We start from the raw sequence: 16,735 nt of genomic DNA, 5'->3' as shown, positions 1-16,735 counted from the left end.
AGAGGACACAGCATAAAATAAAAGGAAATCATCCAACCAAAACAGAAAGGAACAAAGGAAAAACAATCAACTGGAAAACAAGGTTTAAAATGGCAATAAATATACATTTATCAAAATTACCTTAAATGTAAACAGATTGAATGCTCCAATCAAAAGACACAAGAGGCACAATGGAGTAAAAAAAAAAAAAAAAAAAAAAACCCAAGAGCCTACATATACTGACTACAAGACACTCACCTTAGGGCAAAGGACACATATAAATTGAAAGTGAGGGGATGGAAAAAGGTTATTTCATGTGAATTGAAAGACACGAAAGACGGAGTTGCAATAGTCATATCAGACAAAATAGACATTAAAGCAAAGGCCATAAGAAAGTGAAAGAAGAACACTATTTAATGTTAAAGATCAATTTAAGAGGATATTACATTCATCAATATATATGCCCCTAATATAGGAGCATCCAAATACATATAACAAATACTAACAGACATAAAAGGAGAAACTGATGGGAAAACAATAATAGTAGGTGATTTTAACACTCCACTCACATCAATGGACAGATCCTCTAGAGAGAAAATCTTAATAAGACCACAGAGATCCTAAATGACACAATAAAACAGTGAGACTTAATTGATATTTTCAGGACATTATATCCAAAAAAACTAGAATATACATTCTTTTCAAGTGCACATGGAACATCCTCTAGAACTGACCACATACTGGGGCACAAAACTAGCCCCAACAAATTTAAGAGTATAGAAATTATTTCAAGCATCTTGTCTTTGACCACAATGGCATGAAACTAGCAATCAATCACAGGAAAAGAAATGAGAAAAAATGACTACATGGAGACAAAACAACATGCTACTAAAAAACCAATAGGTCAATGAGGAAATCAAAAGGGAAATTTAAAAATACCTCAAGATAAATGATAATGAAAACACAACCATTCAAAATCTATGGGATGCCACAAAAGCAGTTCTTAGAGGGAAGTTCAAAGCAATATAGGCCTTTCTCAAAAAACAAGAAAAAATCTCAAATCAACAACTTAACCTACCCCCTAAAAGAATTTTAAAAAAGAACAAACAAAATCTAAATTCAACAGAAGGAAATCATAAAGATCAGAGAGGAAATCAATAAAATAGAGATTCAAAAAACGATAGGAAAAAAATCAATAAAATCGAGAGCTGGTTCTTTGAAAGGGTAAACAAAATAGACAAACTTCTGGCTAGACTCACCAAGAAGAGGGAAGAAAGAACCCAAATTAACAAAACAAGAAATGGAACAGGAGAAATCTCAATGGACACTGCAGAAATACAAAAAACCATAAGTGAATAGTATGAACAATTACATGTCATCAACAAATTTGACAACCTGGTAGAAATGGACAACTTCCTAAGGACATATAGCCCACCAAAACTGAAGCAAGAAGAAATAAATAATTTGAATACATTATTAGAAGTGAAGTCAAATATTTAATTTCAAAACTCCCTACAAACAAAAGTCTAAGACCAGATGGCTTCACAGGCAAATTCTACCAAACATACAAAGAACTTATAACCATCTTTCTTAAACTTTTCCAAAAGGTTGAAGAAGGGACAATCCCAAAGACATTCTGTAAAGCTACCATCACCCCAGTACCGAAACCAAAGATACTAGCAAAAAAAAAAAAAAAAAAAAAAAAAAAAATCATAGGCCAATATCTTTGATAAATATAGATGCAAAAAATCTCAACAAAATTTTAGCCAACCAAATCCAACAACATATAAAAAAGACCATACACCACAACCAAGTGGGAATCACCCCAACTTCACAAGGATGGTTCAATATATGCAAATCAACCAACATCATACACATTAACAAAGGAAAAGTCAAAAACCACATGATCATCTCAACAGATAAAAAGAAAGCATTTGACAAAATCCATCACTCACTCATGATAAAAACTCTTTCCAAAGTGGATATAGAGGGAACATATCTTAACATAATAAAAGCCATTTATGACAAACCCACAGCCAATATAATACTTAACACAGAAAAGCTGAAAGCCTTCCCACTAAAATCCGGAACAAGATAAGGATGCCCACTCTCACTACTTTTATTCAACATAATATTGGCAGTCCTAACCAAAGCAATCAGACAAACAAGATAACAGGTATTCAAATTGGAAGGGAAGAGGCAAAATTGTCACCTATACAGATGACATGATACTATATATAAAAAATCCTAAGGACTCCACATAAAAACTGCTTGAACTGATCAAGGAATTCAGCAAAGTAGCAGGATACAAGACTATCATTCAGAAATTGGTTGCATTTCTGTATACTAACAATGGAATATTAGAAAAGGAATATAAAAATATAATACCTTTTAAAATTGCACCCCAGGAATTCCCCTTGTGGCTCACTGGAAATGAATCTGACTAGGATCCATGAGGACGCTGGTTCCATCTCTGGCCTTGCTCAGTGGGTTAAGGATCCAGTGTTGCTGTGAGCTGTGGTATAGGTCACAGATGCAGCTTGGATCTGGCATTGCTGTAGCTGTGGTGTAGTCCAGCGTTCTGATTCAACCCCTAGCCTGGGAACCTCCATATGCCAAGGGTGAGGTCCTAAAAAGACCAAAAAAAAAAAAGTTGCACCCGAAAAAATTAAATACCTAGGAATAAACCTGATCAAGGAGGTGAAAAACTTATATGCTCACAACTATAAAACATTAATCAAGAAAATTAAAGAGAATTCCAAGCTCCTAGATTGGAAGAATAATATCATTAAAATGGTCATACTGGAGTTCCTGTAGTGGCTCAGCAGAAACAAATCTGACTAGCATCCATGAAGATGCAGGTTTGATCCTGGGCTTTAATCAGTGTTAAGGATCCAGTGTTGCCATGAGCTGTGGTGTAGGTATCAGACATGGCTCAGATCCTGAGATGCTGTGGCTGTGGCGTAGGCTGGCTGTTACAGCTCCAATTCAACCCCTAGCCCAGGAACTTCCATGTGCTTCAGGTGTGGCCCTAAAAATAAAAAAAGAAAAAAAAAATGGCCATACTACCCAAAGCAATCTACAGATTTAATGCAATCCCTATCAAAAATGTTACCCATGACATTTTTCACAGAACTAAAACAAACAATCCAAAAATGTATATGGAACCATAAAAGACCCAGAATTGCCAAAGCAATCCTGAGAAACAAAAACCAAGCAGGAGGGATAACTCTCCCAGACTTCAGACTATATTACAAACCTATAGTGATCAAGACAGTGTGGTACTAGCACAAAAACTGACATACAGACCCAGGGAACAGAATAGAGAACCCAAAAATAAACCTAGACAACTTCGGTCAATTAATATTTGACAAAGGAGGAAAGAATATAAAATAGGGAAAAGACATTCTCTTCAGCAAGTGGTGCTGGTAAAACTGGACAGCTGCATGTAAATCAATGAAACTAGAACATACCCTCACACCATGCACAAAAATAAACTCAAAATGGCTTAAAGACATAAAACAAGACACCATAAAACTCCCAGAAGAGAACATAGGCAAAACACTCTCTGACTTCAACTGTACAAATGTTTTCTTAGGTCAGTCTCCCAAAGCAGTAGAAATGAAAACAAAAATAAACTAATGGGACCTAATCGAACTTACAAGCTTTTGCACAGGAAAGGAAAACATAAAAAAGACAACCTACAGAATGGGAGAAAATAGATGCAAATAATGAAACTGACAAGGGCACAATCTCCAAAATACATAAAAAACTCCCTACTCAACAGCAAAAAAACAATCCAATTGAGAAATGGACAGAAGACCTAAATAGACATTCTTCCAAAGAAGACACATGGATAGCCAAGAGGCACTGGGCTCAATATCACCATTATTAGAGAAATGCAAATCAAAACTATGAGGTACCACCTCACACCAGTCAGAAAGGCCATCATGAATAAGCCCACAAATAACAAATGCTGGAGAGTTTGGAGAAAACAGTATGAAGGTACCTCAGAAAACTAAATATAGAACTACAATATGATCCAGCAATCCCCCTCCTGGGCATATATCCATACAAAACTACAATTCAAAAAGATACATACACCCCTATGTTCATTGCAGCACTATACACAATAGCCAAGACATGGAAACAACTTCTTAATCCATGGATTAAGAAGATGTGGTACATATACACAATGGAAAACTACTCAGCCATAAAAAAGAACAAAATAATGCCATTTGCAGCAACATAAATGAAACTAGAGATTCTCATAGTGAAGTATGTCAGAAAGAGAAAGACAAACACCATGTGATATCACTTACATAACACTAAAATATGGCACAAATGAACTTATCTACAGAACAGAAACAAACTCATGGACATAGAGAACAGACTTGTGGTTGCCAAGGAGGAGGGGGGAGGGGGTGGGATGGACTGGGAATTTGGGGTTACTAGATGCAAATTATTGCATTTGGAGTGGATAAGCAATGAGGTTCTGCTGTTTAGCATAGGGAACTACGTCCATTCACTTGTGATGGAACATGATGGAAGAAAAAGAATGTATATATTTATGTATAACAGGGTTACTTTGCTGTACACCAGAAATTGACAGAACATTGTTAATCAGCTACAATAAAAATTTTTTTAAATAAATAAAAATTTGGAGTTCCCGTGTGGCTCAGTGGAAACGAATATGACTAGTATCCATGAGGACAAAGGTTTGATCCCTGGCCTTGTTCAGTCAGTTAAGGATCTGGCATTGCTGTGGTGCAGGCCAGCAGCTGCAGCTTTGATTCAATGCCTAGCCTGGGAACCAACATATGCTGTGGGTGTGGCCCTAAACAGACAATAAATAAATAAATAGATAGATAAAAATTTATAATTAGAGAAAGAATTATGTATTTATCCTGCCATTTTTGGATGAAGTAAAATTAGGATGAATTAATGAGGAAAAGCTCTTTTTTACAGAACAATGCCAACTCTTAAATGTAAAAGGAATTGGAAAATTGCTATTTTGATTTTCATTGAAATAATTCATTCAGGGAAAGAGCATCAATCCATGCTAAAACTGTCATGTGAAAAGCTGTTAGGGAACTGGATACATGCATGGTATGATCCCACAGATTACCTGCCATTTAGAAAGGGAGAAACACATCTTTACACTGGGAAGATCTGGTGGTCGACACCTCAACCAAGTGATCAAACTTAGCTTCACTAGCCTTGATGCAACCTAGTATGAAGGCTTACTGATGTGACACTCTGAGAGTGCAGGGGACAGAGGCGAGACTTCTCTGAGTACATTCTTTTAAATCGTTTTAACTTTTGAGTCATGTAAATAAATGTCCTACATATTCAAGATATAAAATTAGATCATAAATAAAAACAAACAGCAATCCTTTAGGTTAAAAACAGACTGAAACAAATAACACCGGAATACTCTATCACCTATGAAATACTCTTTCCACAAACTTTAAACCCAAATCAAATCAAGCCTTTAGAACTTTCAACTTACAGGAACTTTAAGGGCTAGAAAAATACATTAAACGACACTGAATGTAAATAGACAATTGGCCTGGTCTCTTCAAAAAGTTAATGACATGGAGGGAAAAAAAAATAGTAGAGGAATTACTCTAATGGGACTAAAGAGATATACAACTAATTATAACTGGATCCTAGTTTGAAAAAAAATATATACAGCTAAAAAAATGTTTTTTAGGAAAATTTAAATATGGACTGGCTATTCAATGCTATTAGGGAACTGTTCATTTTCCTGGGAGATGCATTCATCTTAGGGGCGAAAGGTCTGCTTCCAAATGGTTAAGCATAGATTAAAATATTTATACTAAATAAAGGCACACACATAGAGAGAGAGAAAATATGGCCAAACATTAATAATTGTTAACTCTGAGTTAAACAGGTATCCAGTGCTTTTTAACTTGCCTGTGTTTGGTACTTTTCAATATAAAGAGTAGAAAAAATGTTTTTAATCTTTCATGAGGCTACAGGTGAAGAGGAGAACACACCTTACCAACCATTCTTTGGAAAATGACAGGCAAGTGGACACCCACTCTTTAGTCAAAATTAAGGGAAACGTGCAAGTGAGGAAGTCAGAGTGTCCAGCTGCCATCAGGACAAACAAGACCCTAGGAAAGATGTCAGAGTCTCTGCTGTCCTCACTTACCATGTGTCACCCCTTCTGCTGGCTGCTGTCTTCCACTGTTCAAACTTTCAGGTAAATTCTTCAAAACTGAAATAAGCTTAAAAAAAAAAAAAAAAAAAAGAACAATGTCATCATCTATAATACAACTGATAGCAATAGCTACCTCCAAGGCTTGTTGGGAAGGTGAAAAAGAAGTCTATAAAAGTATCTAAACCAGTCCCAGCACACAAGCCAGTGCTCAATAAATGTCAGCCATTATTATAATAGCATTTCCAAGGTGCCTAGAATGGGAAGCATGATCTATGTATCTAGGGGGAAAAGTTTTCCTCTACAGAAAATTTAGTTCATACGAAAATCATTAATTTGGTCATTGCATTACTCAAATGCTACTGTATGCAGATTCAATGAAAAAGCCACAGGGCTCATTTATGACTAGCGGGTCAGCAGAATTCCAGTGCAGATGGATGCAAATGACTGGAACACAGGCACAAAAGTGAGAGGAAAGCTGAGATTCACTTAGGAAATGCTGTTGGTTCACTTCACAGGAGCCAAAGGTAAGTCTATGAGACTAAGGAGAGTGACAGTGGGAAGAACAGTCTAAAATCCTCACTGTGAAATGTAGTAGACCATATACAATCACGCATTTCATTTGAAAGCCTTTATTAAGTACCTATGTAAATTCTCAAAGACTAACATGAGATCACAAAAGCCAACCTAATTTTTAGGAAACTGGGGATAGAAATCACTTGTTAAAAAGCAGTTTAAAATTACACATAAAATTGTCCTTTTCATTATAACCATGTGGGAAAATGAGGAACAAGCAGGGGGATATTGGAGAACTGTACCATGTCGGCACCCAGTCTTGACAGCACTGCTTCCAATTCCTTCGAGGTGGTTTTTGGCGGCACAGGAATCACTTCCTGTTTGAGAATTGGGCCTACATCAAATCTACCAAAAAAAAAAAAAAATCAAAAGCAAAAAAATAACATGACTATTTCTTAATATCAATATGTTTGTCTACATGAGTATTTCATACCACAGGGATAGTAGCCATGAATGTGACCATTAGCCACGGGCCAGGAAGAAATATCTGTTTAAAGAAGGGAGAGCAAAATCTGCCTAGATTGAGATTTAAAGGTTTTTTTTTTTCCTAAAGGAAAAAGGTATAAAGTTACATCTCAGGGATTTAATTGCAGTTATAAATAATTCTACCATTAGCAATAAATAGTACCAAAAAAAAAAAATCTGTATTTATATAATGAAATCATAGAGCAAAGAATTTCTTTTCCAAGCAAGTACAATTACAGAATTTATAATCATTCCTTTCTGTATTTCCTTTTTCAAAAAAGACAAGAGTTTTGCCTGCCTCATTATCATTGGTGATTATGAGTAGGTGCAAGTGTATCTGCATTTCCACAGTCTTACATTTTACATCAAGCTCTGCCAAAACTAGCCATCAGCTTTTATTAGAAATACATTTTGTTTAAAATATTTAACCTTGTGGTCTGATAACTGTATTCTTAATCAATGAATAAAATGTTTATTATGAAAGGTTACACATAGTCTAGAAACAGAGTGATAGTCTACGGAATTTTCATATACATATTCAGATTTGAGAATTACCTAAGTTCTGTGACTCTTGTTTCATCTGTCCCTCCTCCTCCTTTTTTTTTTGAAGTAAATTAAAGCAAATCGCAGATATCAACTTGTTCTACTGAACCTGTGAACTTTTGTTTTCTATGGGGACGTTAGGTGATAACAGGCAGAGGCTTCATATAATCCTAGAACAATTTAAAATTATTGTTTCTTAGATTGTAGGTATGATTTGAAAACCTAAACATTTAGATTTCTCACTGAGGTGCCATGGGGTCAGTGGCATCTCTGCAGCACCAACACACTGGTTTGATCCCCGGTCTGGCACAGTGGGTTAAAGGATCCGGTGTAGGCTGCAACTGTGGCTCAGATCCGATCTCTCCCCCAGGCATTGCCATATGCCACAGGATAGCCAAAAAGGAAAAAGCCAACAGCCTTAAACATTTAAGACCATTACATAACACGATGTTATACAACATATTCTTACTTCAGGTTCCCAAAATTGTTTGACCATAGAAACCAAGGCCAGCAGAACTGAGATTCCTAACAACCAATATACAACAATCTAGCTCTCATTCATTCAATGTCATTTATAGAAACCCAGTTGTTAATAACATAATTTATTTCAATGAACAAGTGTAAAGAGACACTGTGTAAATACCAAAATCACATGTGGTTTATGTTAGAAACCAGAAGAAACAGAAAGAGAAAGTGCCCCAGAGTTAGAGAAATTAGTGAGCAGCACCCCTTCTGCTTCCCCCTAGGCAGATTGACAGCAAAATTCAAAATCACAAAAAGCCTCAAGAAAATATACTCTACCTTTTAGGTCTAATTTGCATAATCGTGACTCCAGTAATTGTGTCTCCGTGAAGCACAGTATGGATTATAGGGGCTGGACCACGCCATCTTGGGAGGCAACTGGGATGGACATTCAAAATGCCGCTGAGTTAGAAAAGGCAGAAATTAGTATGCAAGTGGGTTTTTATCATTCAGGTTATGCTATCTAAACTAATATGCTACTTTTCATTATTTAACTTTCCCAGAAATTTTGAAAATCAGTTAAATCTAGTCTTGTGCCATCTGAAGCAGAAGCCAGGGTTAAGTTCACTCTCTTAGTATAAGAGACCAATGAAACTCAATCAAAAACAGAGCAAGAACAACTATTCAGAATGGATTAACAATGAGATCCTGCTGTCTAGCACTGAGAACTATGTCTAGATACTTACAACGCAGCACAATAATGGGAGAAAAAATTATGTATACATATAAGTGTAACTGGGTCCCCATGCTGTACAGTGGGAAAAAAAATGTGTTGGGGGAAATAACAATATAAAATTTTTAAAAATTAGAAAAAAAAAACAACTATTCACTGTTCCAAAGATGTTCCACAAGAGCTCACGATGGGAGTTCCCGTCGTGGTTCAGTGGTTAACAAACCCAACTAGGAACCATGAGGTTGCGGGTTCGATCCCTGGCCTTGCTCAGTGGGTTAAGGATCTGGCGTTGCCGTGAGCTGTGGTGTAGGTTGCAGACACGGCTTGGATCCTGAGTTGCTGTGGCTCTGGCGTAGGCCGTCAGCTACAGCTCCGATTCAACCCCTAGCCTGGGAACCTCCATATGCCGCCAAAGTGGCCCTAGAAAAGGCAAAAAGACAAAAAAAAAAAAAAAAAGCTCACGATGTCTAGGAGTTTTTAAATAAAAAACTTATTTTTCACTATATGAAAAGAACCATTCAAATCCAATCGTGCATCTCATGGATGATGTGAATTATATTTACAGTTAATTACTTTCACTTCACTTAGTTTGCATACAGAATTGCTAAAAAAAGCATCTCAAAGCCCCATCAAATGGTTTATCCACTTCTGCTATTCAACCCAATATACCTTCCACCCATTAATGAGCCACTTAGGTAATTCACTAATCTGTCATTAGTTTAATGATGAGTATGCATCTGAGTGTGTCTTATATTCTAAATTCCACTGTTCAGCTCAGTCTCATTCATCTAACAAATATTTACTGGGCATAATCCATGTTCTGGTGCTAAGTGCTGGTGATACAAGCAATAGTGAACCAGACAGAAAAAAAAAAAAAAAAAAAGTGCCCTCATAGGCCAATATAAGGACTTGACTTTTTTTTTTTTAGGGCCGCACCCGAGGCATATGGAGGTTCCTAGGCTAGGGGTCTAACTGCAGCTACAGCTGCCAGCCTACACCACAGCCACAGCAATGCCAGATCCAAGCTGCATCTGTAACCTACACCAGAGCTTACAGCAATGCCGGATTCTTAACCCACTGAGAGAGGCCAGGGATTGAACCCGAAACCTCATGGTTCCTAGTTGGATTCATTTCCTCTGTGCCACAATGGGAACTCCAAGGACTTGACTTTTATTCCGAGTAAGATGGAAAACCACCAGAGAATTTTGAGCAGTGATATGGTCTGACTTATGCTTTAAAAGGATCACTTGGGTATTGGGTGGGAAAAGACTGGTAGGACCAAAGACAGAAGTGGAGACCATTTAGGTGACTACTGAAGTACAAGAGCCAAGAGTGGTGGCAGTGGAAGTGAGGAGAGACAGTCATCCTAGTCAGATTTCAAAGGCAGAGCCAGTAGGATTTTCTAATGCATTGGATGCGTGGTGTGAGACAAGGAATAGAGAAAAACACCAAGGCTTTGAGTCTGAGCAACTAGAAGGCCAGAGTTTCCATGTACTGAGATGAAGACTTTGGGAAGGAGCAGGTTTGGGATGAAAGTTCAGGAATGTAGTTTAGGACATCTTAAATGTAAGGTACCTATCAGACATCCAAGCAGAGCTGTGGAGGAGGCATGGATACCAAGGGCCTGGAGTTCAGGATTTAGCTGAACCAGAGGGACAAATTTGGGAGTTGTCAGCAGATTTAAATGAGGAATTTAAATGAGGGTGGGTGAGAGCCCAGAGACAGCAATAAAGAGCATCATATATTTTAACGACTCATAACGTTAATAACATTTTTTATTTTAAGAGAAAATACTAAAGAAAGAATTAGAGCTCAATTTATTGCACTTTAGATACCAGGTGCATTATAAAGACTGAGCTCTCTTCACTGTTATTTCCCCACAAATAAAACTTACTAGGGAAATTTAAGAATAAGAGCCTCACTCAAAAGTCGGCCAAATGAAGCCACCACTCCAACATCATATTCTCCAGATCCCACATCTGGCCACTCATACACTGGAAGCTGAGACTGGACAGCAAATTGCTTCACTGGCAGTCCTTTCGGTGATGGGGAGGGCACTGTGACCACCTCCAACTTTTCAATTAACTCCTCCTCCTTGTTTTCCCTAAATTGGAAAGAGCAAAAAAAAAAGTGACAGTGTTAAGACCAAAATGTAAAGCTAAACTACTCCACACATTTCTAAGGCATTTTTAAGATTAAATTCACAAAGCACTTAAGGGAAAATGATTAATACTAGTGCAACTGAGAGATGAGGTTTTACTTTTTATTTAATTTTAATTGTTTTAAAGAGCCACAAGTGGCTACTGGCTACTGTTACAGTTCTAGAAATTTCCTATTCATACTAAAACTTATACAGTACAGACATTTTACACAATTGGGATATAATATATACTGCTCCACATTTAACTTTTCTCAACACCATGTATACTATTATGTGAGTCTTTTTTTAAAAAATGGGTTAAATATACATTTGCTTGTATATCCATCAAACACTTCTAGAATAAGAAGCTGAAAACAGTGGGTATCTTTGAAGAGAGGAACTGGGAGACAGAGATGGAAGGGACTGACTTTTCATCGTATCCTTTGAATTTTTTACTATAATTACATGTTATTTGAATAGATACTTAAAATCTGTGTCTATATAGATACACACATGTCATGGACATCATCCTATGACACTACATGTAGCACCACCTCATTTTTTTACCTGCTGTATAGTATTCCAATGCCCAGAGCTGTTCAGTTATTTAGAAGGTATTGCATCATGTTGAGGAGTTATGAGAAAAGGAGTAGACAGGAGGGCCCAAAAGAGAAAGTGCAGGAGTACTGGCACTACCAAGTAAAGCATCAGGATACGTGCAGGGAGAGATGGAGGAAGCAATAAGGGGAATGCAGCACGTGGAGAGTGCGCTATGGAGGGTGTGCGGAGGAAACATGTGTGAAGACAGTGTTATAGAAGGTGTTACATGTGTGGAGGGAGAATACCAGCGGAATCATGAAAGAGTCATTATGAGGGTCTGCTGTGAAGTATCTGCAGGGAAGACTTGAATGGAGTTGTCAGAAATGAGTGTGAGGGTGCATCAGGAAAAAACAAGAGTGAGGAAATAAAAAATGTAGGATAGTTTCCTTAAGCGCAAAACGGCCTGGAAGGTGGTGGGACTGGACAGAGGGTGCCTGTAAAGGGGCCAGCACCAGCCAGGCGCTGCGGAGAGAGTAGGGAGTGTAGACCCGACAGGGCCAGCCTGGCACTCACAGGCTGACCCCGCGCACCTTCCGGGGACGCCAAGATCTGGGCCCACACTCCTCTCGCGCTGCGAGAGGGCCAGGATTTAATCTCTGGCCCTGACCAGGAGTCGAAACCCTCGAGGCCAGCCGGAGGGGCTCCAGAGCCATGTCCTCAGCAACCCGGACCTCCCAACCCCCGGCCCCGGTACCTGGCGGCGTGCAGCGCCCGCAGCGTTTCCCGGGCGAACTCGTCAGTGCCAAAGAAAAGCACCCGCCAGGGCGGCTTCTCGCGGACCCGGACGCCCCATCCGTCCTCCCCGCCAGGGGACCCACTTAGCCCGGCCAGCGCTGGCCACTGCGGGATCTTCCTTCGGCCTGCGCAGCCACCGACAGGCAGGGTCCCCCAGCAGCGCCGCATAAACACTCTCATCGCCTCTGCCTGCGGCCTACACTACGCAGGCGCATAGGAGTGCGAGGAGGGCACCCGGCGGGTGGGGCGGAGCCTGGGAGGAAACCCGATGGGCGAGGTCTTTCAGCTACTTGGGGCGGGGCCTGCCTGATCAGCGGCTTGGCTCATCTGTGTTTAACAGTTGATGTTTACCTGTTCAAGCGTCCCCGTGACTTCCGCTGCATTGGTTTGCACGATTTCACTAATCTCCCCCAAATAATTTTTATTCTTATGGCCGCTCCCCACGGCGCATGTAAGTTTCAGGGCCAGAGATTAAATCCTGGCCACACCTGCGACCTTTGCCGCAGCTGTAGCAATGCCCTTTAAACCCACTGCACCAGGCCGGAGATCAAACCCGCACCTCTGCAGCAACCCTAGCAGCTGCAGTCGGATTGATTCCTAACCCAAATTCACCTGTGTGTTGAATAAAAAAGAGGAAGGAGTCCCTGGTGGCTCACTGGGTTAAGGATGCTATGCATTGTCACTGCTGTGGTTCTGAGGGTTTGATCCCTGGCTCAGGAACTTCGGCATGCTGCAGGTGTGACAAACAAACAACCACCACAAACAAAACCAAAGAGGAGTGGGGGTGGGACTGCATTTCCGGTGATTTTATTTTGCTAATCTGATCATATATGAGAAGGGGAGCAGGATGGGATCCCAACCTTCTACCAAGTAAATTCTCTTCCAGTACTCTCTTTTAGGGTAAGTGGAATATGATTCTAATATTTTTTATTCTAATATCTTTAAAATTGTCTTTCTCCATATAATATGTCTTACAAATACAAGCCAAATAGTCATTTGGGTTATTATCTTAGAATCTGGCTGCTGTCTAAAGTGTGACTCTTGGAGTTCCCGTCTTGGCTCAGCAGAAATGAATCCGACTAGCATCCATGAGGACCCAGGTTCAATCCCTGGCCTCGCTCAGTGGTTTAAGGATCCAACATTGCCGGGAGCTGTGGTGTAGGTTGCAGATAAGGCTAGGATCTGGCGTTGCTGTGGCTGTGGCGTAGGCCGGCGGCTACATCTCTGATTTGACCCCTAGCCTGGGAACCTTTGTATGCCACAGGTGTGGTCCTAAAAAGACACACCCAAAAAGGGTGACTCTTCATGTTTGTGTTTATGTAATTCCTCTGCTTATGTTAGAAAGCCTGCATTATGCGCAATTTTCAGCAGCCCAAATTCTCTACAGGTAGCCCCGCCCAACAGAGCTGCCTTGAGCTGTTCATAGCGCCCTCTGCCAAACACAGCGCTGGCTCAGTGTGAGGGGCCAATACCAACCCCTTCCTCCAGGGAGCTGCCTTCTACCATTGACATATAATTTTCTAGCGGGTGGACTCTTTTTAGAAAACTACTTTTTAAAAAACTGAACATAGGGAGTTCCCATTGTGGCTCAGTGGTTAACGAATCCGACTAGGAACCATGAGGTTGCAGGTTCGATCCCTGCCCTTGCTCAGTGGGTTAAGGATCCGGTGTTGCCGTGAACTGTGGTGTAGGTTGCAGATATGGCTCGGATCCCACGTTGCTGTGGCTGTGGCAGAGGCGGGCGGCTATAGCTCTGATTAGACCCCTAGCCTGGGAACCTCCATATGCCGCGGGAGCAGCCCAAAGAAATGGCAAAAAGACAAAAGTAAATAACTGAACGTGGAAAAAAATCTGTTTAATAAATTAACTGAACATGGTATTATTGTACAGCTGACTTTTTCCCAGGATGCTAAAAAGGAGATTTTTCTGAATTTCTTGGTGGTAAATTTGGAATGGGGGGGGTAAGTCCATTTCCTAGCCCAAACAAATCCATGGCTGGAGCTACTATAAAGCACACAGAGAAGATGAGGCCATCAGCTCCTAATGGCAAGAAGTTTTAGGTAATAAGACATCCGTGAGTTCTCTGGTGGCCTAGTGGTTAAGGATTTGGTGCTGTCACTGCTGTGGATTGGGTTAGATCCCTGGCCCTAGATGCAGATCTAGGTTAAATACAGATGATCTGCATGCCCTCAGCAAGGCCAAAAAAAAAAAAAAAAAAAATTCAGAAAGCACATTCAAGGGAAGGGAACTGGGCTATAAAAGAATCCTGATAGTGCTAATTTGGCTGGTGCTCCAGTTTCCAGAAATTTCTCTCCCCTGATGAATGGAGTATGTGTGCATTTGAATCAATGAAATTACTCCAGGTTCTGAACACTTGGTGGTAACCATGATGACATTTCAGCTTTGAATGTTTTAAAACTGAAGTGATGAGACAAGCAAGTGGAGCCATTTGGTAGAAATCTAGAATGTGGGAGTGGCTTCCACGACTGAGTTAGGGGTGTGAGAGAGCTGATCCAGAAATGGGAGGAAGCAGGAAACATCTCTTCCTGTACCCCATGATCTCACTCTAAACCTGAGTAAGGAGACACCCCACAGATTAAGTCTGTGTGTGAGAGAGTAAGAGAGACAGATTAGCCTGTGGGCACTAAGAGTCAGAAGGAGCAGCCAGAGCCCTGCCTGGGAAGGATGGAGCTGGGGCACTAGAGGAAAATAGTCAGAGATCTGGTTAGTAAGGTGGCCAATGCCTGAGTCCACAAGAATTCCCGCGTGTGGCCTGGAAGACAATGCCACATGTGGCCAGGGGGAGGTTTGCTATACACAGGCATTGGGTCAGTGGCAGTGGCAGGAACTGAACCGAGGGACGCAGCCAGTGGTACCTTAGGGATGCGTTCCATATACTGCCATCTACTGCCTGTGGTTGCATCGGTTGCACCAGAAGTCCGCAAGAGGGCGCTGTGCGATGAGTCTTGCGGACAATTACACAAGCCCCAGAGTTTCTGACTCCTCCCACCCGGCTGTCCTTAGTGCCCTTTGTGGTCGCATTAGATAGAGATCACTTCCTAATTTGTCCAGCTGCTCAGTAAAGCAAGGTTGGGTCTTTAAGGCCACCCCTTGGGGAAAGACCGGGACATGCTGGCCATCCTATACCTGCCCTCAGCTCTTACAGATGACACACAAATGCTAAAGAAGCTGTTCAGTACTACAGACTCCCCCACCAGGAACCTGGGATGCTTTTCCGTCCCAAGGGAGAGCTTAAGAGGCAGCGTGAAGCCACAGGACGGGGTGTCCTTGAGGAGAGAGTCTGAGAGCTCACATGACAGTTGAAGGATGCCAGAGTCCCAGGAAGGGAAGCCAGATGTGCTACTATAGGAATGAGAAACAGCCTAGGGTTAAGAGAAAGGGATAAGAAACTTTCTCTTTAATGCAGATAGTCAATCTAGTAAACCAAGGGAAATAACAAAATAGGCTTAGAGATCAAATCATAAAATCCTTGGTTTCCCAACCTCTTCCCTCCAGGCAAGAGAGCTGTGGGATACTAACAAAGGGAAGAGTACAAGCATTTTATAAAGTAACTTGCCTAGCTCCACAGGGAAACTGGCAAGATTGTAAAGCCTCACATATTGAATTGAGCTCACAATTTGACTGGTCTAGAGTGGTCATCGTTAAGGTAAATTTAGAATAAGGGTCTCAAGAACTCTTGTTGGGAAAATAAGAAGAGAAATAAAGAAACAAGTGCTCAAAAAAGAACGATGGTATTGAGTTAATAGAAGGGGCCTGGTTGCTAAGACAATATAGGGAATGAAAGATATCCAAATAGATATTAGGATAGCACTAGAATCGTTCTGCATAAGCCTGTTCTTTTGTTTTTGTTTTGCTTTTTAGGGCCGCACCTATGACACATGAAGGTTTCCAGGCTAGGGCTCTAATCGGAACTACAGCTGCCAGCCTACACCACAGCCACAGCAAAGTCAGTTCTGAGCTGCATCGGCCACCTACACCACGGCTCACAGGAACGCCAGATCCTTAACCCACTGAGTGAGGCCCGGGATCGAACCCCAACCTCATGGTTACTAGTCAGATTCGTTTCCGTTGTGCCACAACAAGAACTCCTCTGTATAAGGCTTTTTAATCAATATATTAAAAGTTGGAGTTCCCGTCGTGGCACAGTGGTTAACGAATCTGACTAGGAACCATGAGGTAGGTTGCAGGTTCGATCTCTATATATATATATATATATATATACACACACACTATTTCACTTAATATTCTTAATTATAGTAAATACTTGGATAAGTATGTTTGTGTTAGATATGAT

At 40.5% G+C, this 16,735-nt stretch overlaps 1 protein-coding gene across 3 annotated transcripts in view; it reads right to left on the bottom strand.

Moving 5' to 3' along the window:
* The window catches only part of MTFMT (mitochondrial methionyl-tRNA formyltransferase), a 30,944-nt gene extending 18,301 nt beyond the window's left edge, over positions 1-12,643 (bottom strand). For 2 of the 3 annotated variants that reach the window (XM_005659485.3, XM_013992885.2), the window contains exons 1-5: positions 12,380-12,643; positions 10,840-11,049; positions 8,552-8,674; positions 6,985-7,087; positions 6,161-6,236 (exon numbers count right to left, since the gene is read on the bottom strand). In XM_005659485.3, the coding sequence (XP_005659542.1) occupies positions 6,161-6,236; positions 6,985-7,087; positions 8,552-8,674; positions 10,840-11,049; positions 12,380-12,600 (733 nt within the window). In that variant the 5' untranslated portion in view covers positions 12,601-12,643. 3 annotated transcript variants of the gene reach the window in all.

Source organism: Sus scrofa, chromosome 1, assembly GCF_000003025.6.
Source record: "Sus scrofa isolate TJ Tabasco breed Duroc chromosome 1, Sscrofa11.1, whole genome shotgun sequence".
Taxonomy (NCBI): domain Eukaryota; kingdom Metazoa; phylum Chordata; class Mammalia; order Artiodactyla; family Suidae; genus Sus; species Sus scrofa.
The sequence above is the reverse complement of the archived record's forward strand: the minus strand, read 5'-3'. Positions and strand labels throughout refer to the sequence as shown.